A 21,783-nucleotide genomic window follows, 5' to 3' on the forward strand; every position below is an offset into this window, starting at 1 on the left:
GTCTTTATATATTTCTATGTTCAAACACAATACCTACAGAATTAGGGTTATTCAATCATGACAGTATCCCTGTTAAACTGTGCTCATTATGAATTTCTTTGGATGATATAGTAGCTCAGCAGATCAGTTGCATTAAACACTCATCTCATATATATTGTTCTCTAAAAGTTGAATTTGTTACAATCAGAAATCATGAACACATATTAATTCCGTTACATTTAGTTTAGCCTGTGTGACTTTCTGTTCGGGTCAATGGCCCAGAAAATGTGATGGTGACCAGTTTTTGGGTGGAGCCTTCATGGGAACACAGTGTGCCCTGTGCTCACAACACCGGGTGGAGGTCTAAAGCTACAGTTTGACTTGTGGTCACAGTATCTTGATAAATTGGCTGCTATCAGTCGCTGTACTGTAGCTCGGGTTTCTGAATGTTTGTTTCCCTTCTCTCTCATACATTATTCTCCTTCCTCGTTAAAGATCAAAACAGCACATTAGTCACTTGGAGTTTATTGAGTGATCGGTCGGTCAACAAAAATCAAATAAGAATGGGATTTCCTCTGCTTTTATATCACTGGGAATGAGATGCCAACGATATTATGTTTTGGAACAAATGGCTTAAAAATACCTACCGTAACAAAAGATAAACATTGGGCATCTCAAACTTCTTCTAACTCAAAACATTAAAATCTTTATCCTTTGAAAGGTACAGTATGTCTCTCAAGAGCCTGTGTTCCAGCTTTTATCTTCCCCTCGTATTGGACTGTCCCAAGGGGGAGGAGGGGGGAGGAGAGGATTGTGGGATTTCGAGTTAATGAAAGGTAAACACAAGGTCGACTCCGAGGTGAGCCAAAGAATTCAGGACTCTTCCTCTCCGTCCGGATATGAGCTTCATTCTTCTGACTCGTACACGCATGACATTTCATCTTTTCAACTGGCAAATTCCTCTCTTCGCAGGAGGAATGTAGAGAGAGAGACGCTTTGCCTTCTTTTTTATCCTCGCAGTTTTACCTCTTTTATTAAGTGGCAAAATATGAGAAGTATTTCCTCCAAGTGTGGTATCAGCTTATAACAGATAGTATACTGTTATGCTGTGTATGTCAACAAGTGCCAATAACTCACATCATGGCATTTATCCGCCACCTGCATATTGTCCAAGATTTTATTTGTGCTGCTGGATCAGCCTCTCAAACACGGTTCCTGAAGTCGGCCAGCGCTCTTCACCCCGACTGTTCTTAGCCAGGCCGCACCTCTCTTTGCCAAGCCGGTGCTGGAGGCCTGTCACCCAGCCAGAGCTCCACTAAGGGCTTTACTATGTGTTGTAGAAAGGAGAAGGATAAAGGCTACGACAAACATTCTCTAAGCAAAGCAGCATGTGAGACAAATCTGTGAACATGAGCAGATAAAACGCAGTTTATCTAACTACGCGTGTCTCTTCTCGGGCTGTTTAAACGCAGACACGAGTTTTGTTAAACTTTGAGTCTCAGCTACGCACTGAAGCTTCAACAAAAGTCTGAGCAGAGTCCGGTCAGCGTCAGAGAGAATCTACTTTATGTGAGCATATCCATTCAAGTGCTTTGCCTTTAGCAGGAGCCATTAGAGGGAGACCCCAGGGGTTGCTGTGGAAGGGTAATGGAGAATATAGATTTAAAATGTGACCATCAGCAAAAATACCAATTAGAAATGCATCAGCGAGCGTCCAGCGATAGACCCACAGCGTACCGCCATGTTGGGGATTAATTGAAGGCATGTATTTGACTGAGAAGTTGAAGAAGCCTAATGGAAGTCTTTGAACAGTCTTATCACATTTAAGTACAGAATAATCTCAATGTTTTGAGTTGTTTTTACAGCACATGCTCAGTTTTAACATGTACGATGTCATCACTTTCAATATATATCCTGCTCACTGTAAATATTGTTATTAGCAGCGCAGAGCACATTGCAAACAGTTTTGTTTAGCCTGTGTTAATGTTAGGCCTATTTCAGAATTATCATTACGAACAGTGAGACCTCCTCTAACAGTGCTACAATAAACTTTACAATGCAGAGTAAAGTTGGAAAACTTTGTTTTCATCCTACCTGGTTTATCTGCAATGAAGATATTAATATTCATGTTTTTCATAAAATAAAGCTGAATTAGCTTTATTTTTGTTCTTGTATGTGGTTTGTATCGTATATAAGTTTGAATCCTTTACTGAACTGCTTATATTTGTTCTCCAATTAGCGGTTTGAAGCAGTTTCTGATGTCGTGGTTTATCCCGAGGACAAAGAAAAATGTTCAACTCGCTACGCAGACCTCAGAATTCAAACTTGATCAGTAATCAATGTATGGTCCAAATCACACTAGACTCAGCTCTGTTCTTCCTTTGGCAATTTACAATAAACAAGTGTGACATCGAGTAGAGGTTTGGGGAATTACTTGGTAGATATAATAAAGTTTCATAGCTTAACATTCTATAATTAATGACAACACAAAAACAGGCAAAACGACCTGTTAGTTTATGTCTATATAACTTCAACGTTAATAAATCCTCTTATTCACTGACTGCGATTCAGGCTCCCAAGGGTTTTCAAGTCGGGTTCATTCCAACTCGTGCAAATCTGGAATTAGAGGGTCGCGTCAGCCTAATACCAGCTCAGTCTCTCTCAGAGATCCACCCTGACAACGGTGTGTGACGGCAGCAGCAGTTCATGATGTTGTCCTTGTTCAGTTTCGCTCTCAGGCCGCAGCAGCATCGCTCCTCTTTCGTCTCCGTCCTATCCTCCCCTCCACTGCTTTCGCCTCCCAGCTCCTTTCATTAATCATTTACTCTCTCCCTCCCTCCCCTCTCTCTCTCTCTCTCTCTCTCTCTCTCTCTCTCTCTCTCTCTCTCTCTCTCTCTCTCTCTCTCTCTCTCTCTCTCTCTCTCTGTCTTCCTGCCCTCCTCCCATTCTCTGCCCTGGCTCTTTCTCTTCTCCTCCTCCTATCTACCCTCTCTTGTTGCTGCTAATCTTTCTCTCGATCTCTTCATCTTTATCTCTCTGTTGACTGGTAAATTACCTATCTTTGTCCTTCCCTCTGTACTATCGATGCATATCATTGCCTGTTCTTTCTATAATCTCTTCCATTTTCTTTTTTTTCCCCTCTTTACCTCTTTTCAAACTGTGTGTATGAGTTGTACTGTAGCTTTTTACTGTGGCTTTTCTCAAGTCGTGCATATGTGAATTGTCAGAAGAGGCAGCTAACGTTGCTTCAACACATTTAATCCGCTCGCACCTAGCTGCCCGGCTCGGCCGCAGAGATTCATTAAAACTATACTTTAGCGTAATGAAAAGCATCAGGGATTAGTCCACTGGAACCTGATTTTCCATATAAAGTGATTTGGCCATGATCCTGTCGCTTTCCCAGACAAGGTGTGTTTATAAATAGCCCTGTTCTGAAGATGCACTTCAATGTATAAAGGCTCTATAATCCTCCTGGTTGTCCCCCCCCCCCCCCATGTTGTTTTCCCGATTGCCCTGCGTATAAGATGAATTATTCAACATTGTAATGGGTCTATATTTGTCGTTGTTTATCTTGCCCTCGCCACCCTCATCGCTGCCCCACCACCATCCCTCTCCCGGCTCTTACTTGTCCGTGTGTCGGTCTGTTGGCCGAGTGGCTCCGCCCGCAGAGGATGCTCCACTTTAATGAATGGAGTGAAGTCATTTAGCAGGGCTCTTAATGGCACATAAAGCCCTGCTGCTAGGCTTGATTAATCAGGGAAAGTGTTTGGCTGTCACATACAGGGCTGTCCTCAGCAGGGGCAGCAGTTTGATCGTGGCACTCTCTCTCATGGCGGGGTCCCTCTCCGTTCTCGCCAGAGTGTTTTTCGGGGGGGCCCGGGCTGTCGACGCTTGCCTCATCCACAGGTGGCCTCTGTTTGATGATGGAGGCTTGATTGGAGACTTGGCGCCGCCGTCGGCCTGAGCTTGATGAGGACGATAATGTCGATGATCCCACCTCTGAGTCAGAGACAGGGATCTGTGTTGCTCCTGCGGCCTGCAGCGCTGCGGTGAGAGGAAAGTGAGCAAGGATACAAACAAAGAGGAGCAAACGTCAGTTAACAGCAGGACTTTATCTCTCCATCACTGATCTAGACTCATCTTATTATGAAGGGGGTGGACTAAACAATAGAAGCACAATACAGAACGAAGGCAGTGGCAGCATGTTAAAGCTGAAGCAACGCAGCTGCACCGATAAATCCGCCAGGCCAGTATGTCGGTCAACTTATTATTTATCAATGTTTACGTGTGTGTCCTCCAAAAAGGAATCATGGGGCAAAAATGCTATATTATCAGTCTGGAGCATTGGATGTTTAAAAACTCCCAAATATTGATTTCCCTTTCATCCAGAAGGTGCTCATATTGATGAGAGTGTAGGAAGAATTCCTCTGATTTTTGTGCATCTACACCTCGTTGACGGACCTCAACAAATCTGATGCACGTTGTTTTTTTGTAAATTCAGCTTAGTATGGCTCAGCAGGATATGTCTTTGTACTTTTGGTTACTGCTGTCGCTGCCTGCGTTGCATCAGTCCCATACTGACGAAATGCAGCCTGAGAAATCGTGACATAACACAAACAAGCTGCATTAGCAGAAGATACAGAAGCAGACGCTGGATACAATACAGTTATGGAGATTTCTGACATGACAAAATAAAAGCACAACATTGGTTCAGTTCAGTTGTTTATCATCTCAGGTGGGAAACCTGACTTCCAGTCAAGACAACAAAACTGTACAGAATATTTATTTAATTTTGAATTTAAATAATATTTTTGAATTTAAATAATATTTCTTTCGACTAAGGTACATATTATTTATCATCTTGCGACTTCTCAGTGTTTCACCCCCCCACCAGCCAAGGTAACACTCTTTTAAATCTCCAGCCTTAAGATTTTAAAAACTCACTGTGCAGGGGGTCATTTATTCTGTCCAAGACAGATGTTGCCGGTGGAATCATCTTTTCATCCACCTTCACAATATCTTTCATCTGATTTGTGTCCTTCATATGTGTATTTTCATACCAGGAAAGTAGAACAGATTGGATAGAAGATTTGTACAACAAGGACCTATTTGTTCTGTCTACACTAAAAACATTTAACCTCTTTAGCAGGTTCGTTTTCAACCCTTTTTACTGACGATCTTAGAATTGGCTTTAAACTTTAACATATTGTCTAAAAACATTGTACCAAACTAGAGTCTAATCTGTTGTGCAGACAGCTTTCTCAGCTTTTTGTGTCTATGAGAAATTAAGGAGTTACTTTATTTCTCCTCATTGCTTTATAATTCTTTAAGGTATTCCATTCTTTTGAAAGCTAAGTGCTTCAAAGACACTATAGCTCTCAGCAGATACTTCACGATGTCGCTTTTACTAACATTATTCTTTGCTGTGAACACACAGCAGAGATTTAAGGTGGTAATTTAGTCTTTTGTAGTAGGTAAGCATATCCGGAGAATAATTACAATATTTCAACTGAGGGACGATGACTTAGTTCATTCGAGGATTACTTCTCCATTGTTATTACCTCTCACACAGAGCTCATTGAAATTCATTTATAAAAATATAATGACATTCAGTGCATACTCCTAAGCAGAGCCTCCCTGTGTACCTTCCAGTCTGTCCTTATTGTATGTTATGTTTTCAGCACAGCATGCAGTCATTTGATTTTTCTCTTAGAGGATGTCTGGTTCAGCCCGACTCAAAGAATAATTTTTGCGTTAATTTTCAGAAGGAGGTCACAGCAGGGTGCTTGGCTCACTGAGACACTATTCAGCGAGAATCCTCAACATTAGAATATGAAAGTTTAGCGATCGCATGAGGATTCATCTCGGGGCTCATCATGCTAGCACCCATCACCTCCATCCTACCCAGCTTCCTTTTTTTCCTGCCTCTCTAATCCCCCTTCTTCACTTTCTTCTCTTCACCAGAACCTTTCATCTCTCTCTGCTACGCTCCTGTTACCCCATGCCTCTCTTTATCATAGTTCCTCACTCTGTCTGTGGTTTTCCTCCTTGCTCTGATGTTATACCTTAGAAATCAAGAGCCAACATTTCCTATTTTTTAATTGGGCTGATGAGCTGATTAGACTAAACTGGCGTTTAGTTTTGCCCATATGCTGAATTATGAAAACCTTAATTCTTAAAAATGTTTTATTCATTGTTGATAAAGTAAGTGGTTTAACTATAAAATATCAAGCCTCAAGAATTTTTTCTTCATAGAGGTTTTATAATTACATCTTAGAAATCATTGCCAAACTTAATTTATACAGTCTAGAAATCAGCAGATATATTGGAATTTGAATTCTTTGGGATCAACATCAGTCCCCCAAAAATCCATTTGGTCCCCGTATTAAGTCACCTATGTTTCACTTTATTATCAATACAGTGTAAGAGTTATAATTGATTTGCAAGTAGCTGTTGAAAGCCATGCAGCAAACTACAGCTTTTCATCAGGTGATGATGGAGACGAAAATAGAGCTAAAAGGAGCTGGTTTCATCAAAAACAAGACTCCAAATGAATGCTTATGTTAATCCAGGTTAATCCACTGTTCACTCAAGAGGTTTACAAGGTAAATATCTCAGCGTTGCCTTCAAGTGGCCATTCATACACTTGCGGGATTAAATGCCCAGAACTCATCCAGAAAAACAAATTTACACCTCTGCTGCTGTATAGTTTGCAGCCTTTGGTCATCGTAAGGACCAAAGACATCAAGACGTCTTTATATTACCACAGTATCATTTAAATGCTGTGCATAGGAAATCCAGCGCTTACTCCAGGCGTATGTATCCTTCAGTCTGTCTCTGTACGTTATGTTTGCAGTCACTTTAGATTTTTCTCTTATGAGCATCTGGAATTGAGTCCCACCGTTATGTTGTGGGGTTTTGTGTTCATTTTCACAGCAGGGTGCTAGGCTAACTGAGACCCCAGTCAGAGAGAATCCTCGACATCAGAATATGAAAGTTTGCGGCTCTTACGAGATTTCATCTCGGGACTTGTCATGCTAGCACCCATCACCTCCATCCTACCAAGCTTCCTTTCTCCAGTCTCCTCACCAGAACCATTCATCTCTCTCTGCTACGCTCTTGTACACATATATGTCGACAATGTGTACACTCATCAAGCTCATCATCTTTTATTCTCCTTTAAAATGACACCCAGCCTATTTACAACGTTATTCTCATCATACCAGACTTTATTCTTTGTAATACCATTACCTCATCCTCAATTGTTTTCCTCTTTAAGTCACCACAATACTCTGTTGTACAAAGTAACTCAACATTTAGAGAAAAATGGGTGCAGCTACAAAAGAAGTAATATGTGACCTACACTGGGCTGTCTTCAGGACTGTAGTATGAGGAAATGCTGTTTACAACTATAAATGTTGGAGCAAGGTTGTGCTGCTGTTTTGCAGTTGTTATGATTCTGATGAAGAGGTATCTTATCCATAGTTAATGGCAGTGACATGTTGACTGGAAAGAATCCACACACTTAACATTTAATTTATCCTGGTTAGATTTGTGTTGTTAGGCTGTGGCAGCACAGAAGCAAGTCTTGTAAATATGTCAATTACCATGGCGATTCAGATCAGAAGTGTAATCACTTTTCCATTTCATCTTTTACAAGGGCGAAATAATCTGGAGCTAATCTATCACCGGCAAATCCAATCAGTGAAGCCATTGTCTGTTGTGATTTGAGGCTCCGCCAGTCTTTGATCGCCACGGCGGTAAATTGATTAGCAGTGATCTTCTGGTCCCCACTAAATGCTGATCCCGTGAAAACAGGTTCACGTCTTCGCTTTAAACAGCAGGTTGTGGTTGAGCTATGAGATATACTCTTCTTCTCTCCTTCCTGCCGCCTTCATTAAGCCGAGCTCCGTCTCCGAGTGTTTGGAGCTCGCCGGCTGTCTGGACTGGTGCAGATTTAGAGAAGCAGACAGAAATCCGCGTCGGCTCCGAATACGAATTTAATTAAATGTGACTCGAAGAAGACAAAAGCCCACTTGAATCTGAAGGAGAAAGGGGTCAGGCATTGATGTTAAAGTTCCCCTCTCTGCCCCACCTTCTCCACTTTTACCTGCTCAACACACACACACACACACACACACACAGAGAAAGCAAAGTGGGAGGCACCTGATCTCTTCAATCATCCTGCTTGCAGTTGTGATTAATGTGAAGTGCTTCTTATTTACAACACAAATTGCCAGGGTAGACGGCTCGGAAACCAAAAAAAAACCTCTTTAATTTTATGGTGTTTGTCCGACAGCAAGGGCAAACAACGAAACAGCTTTAATGTGAATTAAGTAATGCGGAGTCAGAAACGATCTTAGCGCGGCGGAGGCCTCCCGCGGAGCACTTCTACCGTAAAACCAAATGTAGAGATTAAATAAAGTGGCAGTTTGTTTAATGACAAGAGTCTATGTAATGCTTCCTCTTCAATGTGTGAAGTTCAGAGGATTGTTTAACCTTGAACAGTGCCCCGTCCTCTAATCCTCAACCTTTATCTCCGCTCAGTATTTTCACTCTGTCAGTCAGCTGGGGGCTTTTTCTGTTATCAGCAGGAGGCTTTGACTGAACAAGTGGTAACCGAACAATGAGGACTTTTAACGTTTTCAAATTCTGTCACTCGTCTTTGAGGAAATTAGTAGTTTTGAGTCAAAGTCCAATAGATATTGAAATGCTTTGCTGTCTGTTTATCAGTTATATTCTCACTCTTCTTACCCTGGTGCGTTTAGAATAAAAAGCTGATAGGATGGAGAGAGAGGAGTGGTTTTAAGTCAGATTGTGTGTGTTTACAATCATCATTGCATTGAAAGTATTGTCTGTAGGGTCAGGAGCAGTGAAAGAATGAAGACATTCTTCATTTTTCCTTCCCTCTGATCTCTTCTCCAAAGCTTGCATTAGCCTACTCACCTCTGATATCCTCTAATGTTTTTCTTTCTATTTTTGAATCACCTCTCCTTGTACCGCTGCCTCTCTTTCCTCACTTCTGTCGACCCTTCCTCCACATCGGAGCCAAAGATCACATGTTATAGCCCCTGTGGAATCAAGCGTAGGTCAAACATCTCAGTCTGCTTGAAAGGCAGCCAACAAGAAAGGCTGTGTTGATGTGTGGTAAAACATGGCTGACTGGAAACAGGGCAGTGTCTGCTGAGGACAAGCTTCATCTCTTTATTCCCACTGATACAATTCATTTGTCCACTGCTTCCAATCAGACTCATCCTCGCAGAAAGAGCAGGCAAAAGTACACATGTTTTTTACTCAATAGAAGTACAGGTACTTGTGTTGAAAAGACTGTAAGTAAAAGTATAAACGTACTGAATGAACCACTTTACCTTGTTAAAAGTATAAGTGCAGTGCAGGCTCTGAAATGTACTCGAAGTATAAAAGTAAAAGGCATTAATACAATTTTATATTTTTATTCAATTTGAACATCTTATTTCCAAAAAAAACAATACTCTAAAAACATGAGTTAAACAAGCATATATTTGTGAGCATTCAAATTTGTCCAGGAGGTAATGTAAGTAAGTAGTCTTTATTAAAATTAAGCCAGGGATGAGAATGTTTTGTTGCTCTGCCTCGTCGTCGAAGTTATCAGCGATGTTGGCTGATTCTTCACTTTCTTCCATGTTTGTCACAGACATCAGAACTGCGCTTCTTTTTCCAGGTCTCCATCTCTTGTCATCTTTATACGCCGTGTTACATATGTTGTGCTTAATATGCACTTATAGATTTACAACAAGCGATCGTCTTTTCTGTATTATTGCCGCATTCATTTGTGAATGTGAGGAGTACTAGAGAGCACAGATACTGGAGTTTAATTGTAGGGAGTAAAAAGTAAAAAGTTGTCAGAAAATAAGTCAAGGGATACCTGAAAAATCTCCTTAAGTACATTAATAATGTGTATTTGTATTTGTACAAGATCTTCCAGTATCAATGAAAAGTTGCTGACGTAAAAGCGCGTCGTAATAACACAACGAACCAATAGGGCGACTCAACAAGTTTGTTTCTAGAGATGTTCAGTCTTGTACAGTGCCTGGGGGAAAAAAATGAGAGCATCTTTTATTCATGTTCAGTTGTCGAGGTGTCAAGAGTTTTGTCAAGCCTCTCATTGTTCCGTTAGCGCTGTCCCTGTGAAACACTCTGTCTCTATCTCTTTGGTTAAACATTACTGCCAGGCCACGGCGGAGAGAGAGAGGGATGGGAAAGAGGGAGGGAGGGAGGGAGGGAGGGAAGGAGGGAAAGGGAAGGAGGGAAGGAGGGATAGAGAGGACGTGGTTCCCTTCATCCTGTCGTCATTTAACAAACATGGCCCCTTAACAAAAAGAGTGCACGAGGAAATCAGCGCAGGCGAGACAAAAGGCATGAGAGAGAGAGAGAGAGAGAGAGAGAGAGAGAGAGAGAGAGAGAGAGAGAGAGAGAGAGAGAGAGAGAGAGAGAGAGAGAGAGAGAGAGAGAGAGAGAGAGAGAGAGAGAGAGAGAGAGAGAGAGAGAGAGAGAGAGAGAGACTGAGGATGAAGGTGATGAAGAAGAGAGATGGAAATGGAGGAGAGGGATGGTGGGGGGGTGTTGTAGTAGCGTACCTGTGTGCGAAGCAGAAAGGTGGGCAGTCCATCATCCTAAGACAGGCAGACAGGGCCGTCTGGGGAGTTTATTTTTACCTCGTTATAAGAGGAGTCTGGACGGGCTGCGGCGGCCCGTTACCACCTTTCGGGGGGGCTCCAGGACAGCAGCCGTCCCGGCGTGACCATCCGTCTCGCTGCGGCAAAGCACAGATCAACCATCAACACGTAGAGACAAGCACACAAACACACAACAAGCCTTACCTGCAGTTTCTTTGTATCTGCATCATATCGATACGCCAATGAATCAATTTGCAGATGAACAGGGGAGAAACTGTTATAATGATTTAATGTCTTCTATTTTGCATAAAATCCCACACATTACATTCAAATTACTTCCAGCTACACGAGTGTGACAAAGTGATTCTGTCGTTTGTCATATTAAATAGTAAATGGTGTAATTTTCATATCTTTTGTGGGGTTCGGTTATACTGAGCCACTAATTTGTCACTAAGCTTATAAATTATGGGTATTTTCACCGGTTTCTGACTTTAACAGTCAATGAAAAATGTATTAAATAATTCACTAACAATTTGCTAAATTAACACACTTGAGGTCCCATTATATCTCACTACACCAGCCTTTAATTGAGCATGCATTTATGGCCAAGTACATTATTATATTATTAAACAGCACATCCCCAGGATATCAAAACACCTCAAAGTTATTTTTTCTCTGTTGAGCAACTTACAAATCAAACCAATCAGCCCCCAACCTGGTTAATATTGCGTTTTAGAGGCAATGTGAGGATCAGTCGCAAATGAACATGTTTTCTTTGCCCTCACGGCCCTTTATGTGGTTACAGCAGACTGAATCTACAGGCCGCCATTCAGTGTCGGTGCGATCTGCTATCGATCTAATCTATCAGTGTCCATAGACCAGTGAACCCCTCAACTCCCCCCACCCATGTTCTTTTTGGTTCCAGCAGAGACGCCCCGGGAGGGAAATTGATTAACAAATCAAGCCTGTAATGAATTCATAGTGTGATCCAAGCTGTGACAGGAGATCCTGAAGCACGGCGGTGAGGTGTTCCACAGTGTGGTCCCACGAAGCACGCTCCCATGTTGTTTCCTCCTCAAACAGGTGTTTTTTGAGATTAAGCATACCACTGGGTGATTTCTGCTTGTATTTGAAGGGTGCCTTGCCTGTTGTTTCTTTCAGGCGTTTGGGAGACGACTAGTGCTCCTAAGCTGTGGGGTGAAATTCTGTTTCTCATGAGATCTGTAACAGACTGTGACATCTCGTCCCGTCTCACATCACCGCACGTTACCACATCCTGGGGCTGATTGGCAATTCCTATCCACACACACGGGTTCCTCCATCTTTTCATTTTTTAGGGGATCCGGAAAGAAACCACCTCAATCCACCTTAATGTTGACTGTCTGGATCTTAATGAACCCACTGACCCTCCTCTCTGTTCTCTGTGTTTCTGTGCAGGTTAGCTCTGTACGTTTACGAGTACCTGCTGCATGTAGGAGCCCAGAAGTCGGCACAGACCTTCCTCTCAGAGGTAAGTCATGTTTGTGGGCCAGAGAGCGCGGGTCATGTACAGGGCTTGGTGTGTCCTCTGTGAGGGGGGGGGGTCTTTATCCTCATACACTGTGTCCAGTAAGTGAAGCATTGAAGTGTAGCCGGGCCGTGCCGAGCCGAGAGGTTAGTGGCAGCAAACAAGCTTTTAAAGATGAGTGTTACGTTCAGTGGGACTGGAGCCGGAGCACAGGGGGAGTTATGCTCAGCCTGGAGGTGACGTCTTTCACTGACATCATCTCTGCTCAGCAGCTTCCTCTCTGTCCATCTCCCTCAATCCTATTCCTGTCCTCTTTTTTTCTCGAATTTCTCTTCTTTCTCTCTCGGCGATCTCTCCGCTCCCTCGCTTTCTCGATCTATCCCTCCGCCGCTCTCTCCCCGAGCCGCGAGCTCGTCTTCACTGTAATTCAGCAGAGGTAAAAAGGTGACGGGGTGAAAACGAGGTTAGCTGATTCTGGTGCTTCGCTTTAAATGACCGTAAATTACAACGTGGAAGACGGTGGCTGGAGGCTTGTTGTGCATTGGCCAGAAGAGAAGAACAAAGAGAGGGGGATGGAAAAGGTTACATCATCAGCTGGCACCAATGCTCATCACTCTAACTTAGTGTTTCTGCACGCACGCACGCACACACACACACACACACACACACACACACACACACACACACACACACACACACACACACACACACACACACACACACACACACACACACACACACACACACACACACAAACACACACACACACCTCTGTTTCTCTCCTCTGTCATATCACTCGCTCGCTCTTCCGCGGATGTGAGAGATGAAAAGGATAGGCGGTGTCATGTTCAAGTGTGGGAACGCATTAGCTAAGAGCGCAACAAGTATAAACAGAGCTGCTTGTATACAATACACATGCAAACATTTGCACGCACACATGCACAAGTAGCACACATGCACACAGCATTAAGCCATAATGGAGCTCTTGCTGGAATAGCAAAAACGTGGCTTTAAAGGCCTGTTATCCAATTTTGTATCAAGCACATCTGTTTACAGTGTATCCTCTGGCTCAGGAAACAAGAGCCCAGAAAGACGAGTCACGAATCGGACACAAATACCTGAACGCAAATAACAAATCACAGACAGACAGCTCAGAAGAAAAGGACACAAAAAGCTGTCAAACTAAAGCGATGGCTTGCACAGTGATAACAAAAATACACTTTAACCTTAACAGCAGAAGGTTAAAATATTGGTTTAGGGAGAAAGAAAACTCTGGAGATTGAGCTCTTTTTAAATCTCTTTTGGTGCAATGAGAGCAACCTCTGCAACACACACAGCCCACATCTGACAGCAATCACACTGAAGGCGTCTCAGTGAAGTGAAGGTAAATGAATGAACCTCCCGAGATCGCAGACCACAAGAAGACAAGATATGTGGGCGCAGTCGGGGCTATTTCTTCGGTGCTTTCCAGATGAAGCAGGGATAAAAGAGCTCGCTAAAAAGTGTCCTGACCTGAACCGTCTGCAATCGTGTTCAGACTCGGCTACAGCCAATTAAATGTCTTGCCCGTTCTGCAGGAGTTTTACCGAGGAGCCGATCCATCTCTACCATAGCTATGGAAATGGCTGGTTGCCTAGAATGTTTCATGTTAACCCAGGTCCTCAAGAGAACTGCCGACCTAATGAGAACATGTCGGATAAACAAAGAGACGGCAGTTCCTGATTCCCCCCCCCCCCCCTCTAAAAAAAAAACTGAAAAGACTTCAAAGCCAAGCATTCCTTCTAAAAGTCACTGTGTCTGATCCGCAGCTGAGGTCAGGACGGTCTGATGGAAAGTGCCCTGATTCACTTTTTCCTGTTGTGTTAGCGCTGGTTCACGCTGCCAAACACTGCAGGTGGTGCGTCCGTCTTGTTCTGTCATCCATATGAAACATTTCAGCAGAGGAAATTAAATAAGATGGACACGAGATGACTTGAATGATGGAAGATAAAAGAGTGATGTAAGTGTGTTTATAGAGAGAAGAGGCAGACGAGGCATCACAGTCTGACGGCACTACAGTCTGACGGCTGCTCACAGCTGCCGCTCACACTGTGACATTGTGTGCAAACATAAATTGTCCCTGCTGCCGGTGACGTCAGAGCTCGCTCGTGTTAGTCACTGACCTTGACCAAGGTGTTAAGGCATCACGATGCTTCAACCAAAGTGCTCGTCATGGTCAAACAGTGTCTGAAACACACATCCCAACACACACGCACACACACACAGTGTCTCTTCTCCGGAGACAAGAGACTCGTGTGAACACTCCAGCGAGGCCAAGGCCTTTCATGACTATGTGAGTTTACAATGAAGTAGCGTCCCTCGCTCTTTGTGGAAATACAGCACTCTCCCATTAACACACATGAAAGTGTTCAAGATCAAATAAATAGATATGAAATAGTATTTGATATGACCATAGTAAATAAGTTATACTTGGATTTAATAAGTACATTATATAATTATGATAAAAAAAATGTTAAATACATATTAAATATAGATCCAAATAATATCTGCATCTAGTGAATCTGAATGTAGTTTCCAAAGGGGACTGAAGAATCATTGTAGTTTATGGTTTTGCTGTTTCTCTTCTTGTAATTGCTGTGTTAGTAATGCCACAGGTTTAGATGCAGATGGACCATAAGGATGAGACTTTTTGATTCCCCAACTTTTATCAGTGTCTAAACCCAGATCAATAAACTCAACTCTGTGGTTCTGACATGAACACCATTTAGAAACTGGTTTAATCCTGTGAATCGTGAATCTGAAATCTGAAATGAACGTTGTTGTGTGTGATACAGTGTGTGATAAAGAAAAGGAGAGAACGTACTGGTATTTACCTGCTGGTTATTTTCGACCCGAGCACTGCAGCACACACACACACACTCAACTTAAGCTGAAACTCATTGTTGAAACTGATGAATGCTTTTTGTATCTGCTGGTGCTCCTGTCAAGCTTTTTGTTTCTTCAATATTTCCTTTTTTATGTTTTATGTTTTTTTTATGTTAAGAAAAAAAGACACACAATTGCACAGACTCTGGTGTAAAATCCAATGAAGGAGAGAATAGAGCCTTGAGTAAATACTTCACTGTTCTATTTGTGAATTGGAAAATAAACGCACTGTGTAATAAAGGTATAGGTTTCCTTTTGGTTTAAAAACGAATAGAAACCATCCTTCACAGGCCTGATATGTATGGTTGCTAAGCGACTGGACAGTCACTTTCCAAAACTTGCAGCCCACAGGTGTGAAAGAAAGGAAAATACAGGGAGAACATGTTGTAATTGGAACTGTAAAGAAGAAATAAAAAGTACTGTATGTGTTAAATAAGTTTTAAGGAAGTTTGAATAAGAAGTGCAGTGGAAGCACAAGGACAGATAATGTGGGCGAGGAGCCGACCGAAGGGTGTGTGGGTTGTACAAAGGTTTGATTGGGCTCCTCGGGCCGAAACATCTCTCTGACCTCAAACACACACAGACACACACACAGACACACACACACGTGCTCACACACACGCTCATTATCCTGTACTCGTGAATCGACAAGCTTTTAGACACACATAGACTCACTTATCCACTTATGAATCCATGGTATAATTACATAATGGCGTGTATTAGGAATTCCCTCGCACCCTCTCCGATTCTAAAGAGCAGATAATTCAGATGTTTTTAATACTCAATATGTTTCTGAAGCATCTCATTCTCGCTCTCTCCTTCTCGTGTAGATCCGATGGGAGAAGAACATCACATTAGGAGAACCTCCGGGGTTCCTCCACTCGTGGTGGTGGTGAGTGTTTCTGTGTTGTGGAATGATTCGAGTTACAATCCCCCTCTTGCTGTATTTCACCGCTGACACCATTGAATGAATTTATCTTTCTCCCTCCACCTCCTCTGTTCACAAATCCTAACTCACAAAACACCTTCAGTCATCTATTGCAATATTGATAATAGAATCATACTCGTGCCCTCAATGCTGTATTACCCTGCCTCTAATATGAACCATAATATGTATCTGTCATGTTCTTCAGTGTTTCTCTTTTGTCATATTTCCTCTAATTGTGCGACTGTGTCTCTGTTTGTCGTAGTGTTTTCTGGGACCTGTACTGTGCAGCTCCGGAGAGAAGAGACTCGTGTGAACACTCCAGCGAGGCCAAGGCCTTTCATGACTATGTGAGTTTACAATGAAGTAGCGTTCCTTGCTCTTTCTGGAAATACGGCACTCTCCGATTAACACACATGAAAGTGTTCATTATCAAATAAATAGATATGAAATAGTATTTTATACTTGGATTTAATAAGCACAGTATATAATTATGATAAAACAATTTAAAATACATATTAAATATAGATCCAAATAATATCTTCATCTAGTGAATTTGAATGTACCTTCAAAAGGGGACTGAAGAATCATTGTAGCTTATAGTTTTGCCGTTTCTCTTCTTGTAATTGCCGTGTTAACAATGCCAAGGGTTTAGGTGCAGATGGACCATAAGGATGAGACTTTTTGATTCCCCAACTTTTATCAGTGTCTAAACCCAGATCAATGAACTCAACTCTGTGGTTCTGACATGACCACCATTTAGAAACTGGTTTAATCCTGTGAATCATTAATCTGAAATCTGAAATGAACGCTTGTTGTGTGTGATACAGTGTGTGATAAAGAAAAGGAGAGAACGTACTTTTTAAGTATTTACCTGCTGGTTATATTCGACCCGAGCACTGCAGCACACACACACACCACACACACATATAAAGTATTGTGAGCATCAGGCCGGAGAGCAGTGGGCGAGCACACAGTGGCCCATGGTGGAAACATTGTTTATTGCTGTGCGCTCTCAGTGTGGCTCCACTTTCCTGCTGCAAATTTCCACACACCGGACGTTGATTCAGTCGTGCGCCATCCCAGTAACCGGAATACAGCGAGCGGTGCCAGAGCCCTTGAAGTTTCAGATTAACCGGTGACTAAGGGAGAGGAAGTGTGGAGCTCCTCGCAGGAAGTTGCAGAGTGAGGCGGAGTTGGGGGGAGACTGGGAAGTTTTTTTCTCTCTGTCTCTCTCTCCTGCTCGTTATATTGTTGTTTTCCCACTGTAGCCTGAAGTCTGACTCATCAGATTCGCCTGTTCTGTGGTTTATTGAGATGTATTGTTGGAAGTGCACAGGTCAGGGGTTTCTGCCTACACCAGCAGGATCCTCCCTCCTCCGGTCTCTCTCCTCTCTGCGGTTCCCTAGCTCTTTCCTTTAGGCTTGCAATACTGCAGAACCAGTGTTTTCTCTCCTCTCTCCTCTGTTCTTGCAGTAGAAGTGTGTGTGCTTGTGTACGTGTGTGTGTGTGTGTGTGTGTGTGTGTGTCTGTATGCCTGTGCATACGCAGGTGATGCTGCTGATGCGGGCAATGATGATCAGGGTGATGAATAGGCACTCCGAGGACGAGGCAGTTATGGGATGATGTCATCCTAGCTCCGTCGAAAAAGGGAGCTGGAGGGCAGCTCGACCTCAGACCTAAGAGACAGACACAAAGAGTAGAATAAACATGGAGAACTTGGAGATGGAGAGAAGGAGGGAAAGAGTCAAAAAGAGGGACAAACAGTTGCACACGTCTGTCTGATTTATTAGTCTGACACCAAAAACAGAGAACAGAACTCATCTACATCCATTATTGTCAATTGTTCCCAAGATGACAACGTCGTTATCTTGTTCCTTCTTATCTGATCAGAATCAATTCAGTTCAGAAATCATCCGGCATATATCTTAACGTCATTAGCTGAGGCCACAAGAAACGTTTTTATTCCTCCATTTCCTGCTGGGATCTAATCAGAGAATTCTAATTAGACCAATTGTAATTAGACCAAGGTCACTTTCAATCAACTGTTGCAACGCCGCGCCGCTTCTCCGATCCAATCAGAGGTATACTACCCACATATCTGCCACTCAATTAAAACAAAATGAGGGGACGACTGCGGTGGACTTGGTTGGGAAACAAAGTGGCGTCGCTCTCTCCGAGTCTCCTGACTTTGAGACTGATGGAGATTTTAATCAGACATTTTGATGGTAATTATTTTAAGATTGCTAATTACTGAGTAAAGTCCTAATTAATGCCGGCAACACGCAGGAGCTTGTTGGCACCATCGTTGTTTTTCCTTCTTTCCTGAGATAATTGATGGGATTGTGACGGGGCTTTCGACGGTATGTGTTCGCCTCTCCCAGGTTGAACTGTAAATACAGTTTGCTCTCTGATTTAAGAGTCTCTCCATTAAGTCTCTTTACGATGTTTTGCATGTGGTTGTGTACTTTATGTGTCTCTATCATATCACTACATTTTACTGTCTGAGGATGGTCTTCAAGGACATTAATACAGTCGTCTAATGTTAAAAGGGAAAGAAAGGAAAGGCTGATGAACAAAGTGGGATGCCGAGTTATTGATTTCCATCCTCAGACGAGGCTTTTCAGGCATCAGAAAGGCCGTTTACAGTTCTGTTAAGTGCTTTGTAAATTGTGTTCCTCGATGCTCAATGAGTAGTTTCCATTTGTGAGAGGCCAGGCAGTCATAAAATCAAGTTATTTTTAAACTCTTATGCTTGACCCGGAAATTGCCTTATAAGAGACAGAAGTCAGAGGCTCTCACTTTTCAATCTTTGAAGAAGAATCAACATCGAGGCATCCAGGTCATTTCAGGCTTTTCCTGATCTTGTCGTTGATTAAAAAGTATATTTACTAGCATGAATGTATTTTATATTAATACAAATATATGTTGTACTTTTAATCCAATGGCAATATTTTCTTTTCCCACTAAAACGTAGTGATCTTTCTTTAACAACTATGATCAAATGAAAGCTGAGCAAGAAAGAATTAAACCAGCATGAAGCAGCTTGTACTATCTGTGGAAACAACTCAGAATGATCAGCATTACCTCGACTACACTTTGACATTTAAATCCTTTTAAAGTCTACCTCAAAAGAAGGTCAAATTAATTGAATTACTTATGTCTCAAAGTTGGTTGGTGCATGATTGAGTATTTATTTGTGAGTCACACACCGAGCAGAATAATTACAAGAAACAAACTGTATGTGTTCTAACTGTGAATTATTCTGGAGGCAGACTGGTGCTATAGAGGGACTGACACGTTAGAAACCTTCATGGAGTTTGTGGAGAAGTGATGCAAAAAACAATAAATACAAAAACATCCAGAGTGAGCGATACCTGAGTCCTGAGATCTGGAGGTCATCAGCTTCCAGCAGCCGTACTGGTTGAGCTGTGCAGCCTCCTGATAAGAACGTGCTTTCTAACCGTAACAAAGATGTTGGTTGAAAAATCCCTCCTGATAGAATTTTTAATACATTTTTTTACTGGGTATTGTGTCAGCTGTAATGTGGTTGTGAATGTTGTTTGTAAAAGCCTGAACATGCACAGTTACCGTCATCACATAAATGTTTGTCTCCTCGCTGTGTGTATAATTTCTCAAAGAGGAAAAGTGCAATTGTTATAAAGTCAGCCAGAAAGCAAGAAGACAAATATTAAGGGAAACGAGGACACATGCAGAATCAGCCGAGCGTGCAGCCTCACACGCAGAGCAGACACTCTGACAAGCTGCTGGATATTTCTACATCTCATAATATTCAGAAAACGTATTTGCTGCCAGGTAAAGAAAATACAAATCCAATTCGTCAAATACTTTTACTTCATGTTGACTCCCATACACTGTTTATTTGCTGCAACTAATGATTATTATTTGATTTTGAGTATTGGTTTGTTTAATGTACACTGGCCAAGAAAGTTCAATGCACTGCACTACACCCAAAGAGAAGACGTGTACATGTGCACTGAGATATCTCAACCGCAGAAGAAAAGCTCAAAACAATTTAACGATAAAGAAAACAAGAAAACACCTAACTTTATTTTTAATTAACTGATGGCCATTATGTAAACTTAACCTATTTTCACCAAACCTGGTGGAATGATGGGGCCTGAACCTAAGGAGCAAATTGAGTATCATATTATAATACTTTCACCCCTGTCCGTTTGTTTGTTCTTTTATGTTTGTTTGTTTGTTTGTCTGTTAGTATCACATAAAAAATAACTGTGCGGATTACTACAACAATTGGTGGAAGGATGTGAGATGGGTCAAGACAGAACCCATTAGATCTTGTGCAGATCTGGATATAGATTCAAATTAGGTGAATCAAATTAGGGAGATGCTCAGTTAATGTGCGGTTAGAAAAATTCCTTTCAGCTAAATGAGAGAATGGATATTTTGCCTGTGTATCCCCATGGTTTATATCTGATCTCAATACATGCACTTACAATGGTGATAAAGTGGCCATTCAGCCTTTCCAGAGGTATGTACTCTACTAAGTGCTCTCTAGTTTTGATGAAGACTGTTTTTCACAAGAAAATAAAAAAGACAGTGTAAAAACCGAGAAGGATGTGTAGTATTGTAGTAGTGTGCAGTATTGTTTTCTGTCTTATCGTTTTAATACTCTCATTAAACCTGTCGGATTTATTTAACCTCCACAAATCACAGATTTTATTACTTGGCAAACATTTGTAAAGCTGCAAAGAGAAAAAAACTAGCTGCTGGCTGATTTAGTTAAAACAAACAAAGGGGTTGACAGATGAATGAACTGGAGCAGCGAACATTAATGCCCCGTGGACCGGCTGCAGTATTATAACACAGGGAGTCAGGCTGGTATCATCGCGTGGCATCACTGTGGGAGATAGCAGGCACACGGCAGTTAGAGGGGAAGAAGAGATCAAGAGGCAGTGCCAAGAGCAACCCCCCTTCGATAAAAAAGCTCTGTCTCACGCCGCCTGATATCGCGTTCACACTCACTCCCTCTGGAACCGTATCCACGGCGGCCAATTTCGCGGGCAAAACACACATTCTGTCTTTATTGTGCAGCTGAAAGGATACACCTGTTTATAAATAAGTAATAAAGATACCGGGCTGCTTTATTCATTTGCGTCCTGATGCACCCTCAGTGTTTGATATCTGTTGAAACATAATGCACTGTGTTGTTTGTGTGTTCGTGTGTGTTCGTGTGTGTGTGTGTTTGTGTGGTTGAGGCTGGAGGACATGAAGGCGTGGTGACCCTGGGGTTTAACTGAAAACAACTCCTCTCTGCAGAGAGAAACGAGTAGTGCGCAGTGTCAGTGCAGCGTGACACTAAACAGAAGGACGCTCATTCATCTATTTGACCGTGGACATTTTTTCTGGTTTTCTTTTGTGCAAGCGCAGTTTTATTCATAAAACTGGACTTTACTCCTGATTCACTTTTTCTGTAAGTTCATGTTCTGCAAATGTAATAAGGCAGTACTGACGGAGAGTTGCAATAGAAAAATGCTGTGAGATTTAAATTGTTAATTATACATGTTTAATTTCAATGATGGCCCCATTGCTCGAGCTTGTCCACTAATAACCAGGAAATATAAAAATGTGACGAGCAGATTACCATGAAATTCACTGATCACATTCACGCTCCCTGGAAAATAGACTCCATCTATTTTGTTCAGTTTTTTTCCCCCATTTTGCACACACGATTATCTAATTATTGTTTCATAATCTAACTGGTTTAATCAACTTGTTTTTGTGTTTCCAGACTCTTTCACGCAAATTGA

The 21,783-nt window shown here is 42.1% G+C and overlaps 1 protein-coding gene across 1 annotated transcript in view; it reads left to right on the forward strand.

Moving 5' to 3' along the window:
* Nucleotides 1-21,783, forward strand: part of LOC133002032 (single-stranded DNA-binding protein 2) — a 55,042-nt gene that overhangs the window by 12,050 nt on the left and 21,209 nt on the right. The window contains exons 2-4 of the mRNA XM_061071763.1: nucleotides 12,072-12,144; nucleotides 15,897-15,958; nucleotides 16,257-16,341. Coding sequence (XP_060927746.1) covers nucleotides 12,072-12,144; nucleotides 15,897-15,958; nucleotides 16,257-16,341 — 220 coding nt within the window. The remainder of the gene's footprint in view (nucleotides 1-12,071; nucleotides 12,145-15,896; nucleotides 15,959-16,256; nucleotides 16,342-21,783) is intronic.

This window comes from Limanda limanda, chromosome 5 (assembly GCF_963576545.1).
Source record: "Limanda limanda chromosome 5, fLimLim1.1, whole genome shotgun sequence".
Taxonomy (NCBI): Eukaryota; Metazoa; Chordata; class Actinopteri; order Pleuronectiformes; family Pleuronectidae; genus Limanda; species Limanda limanda.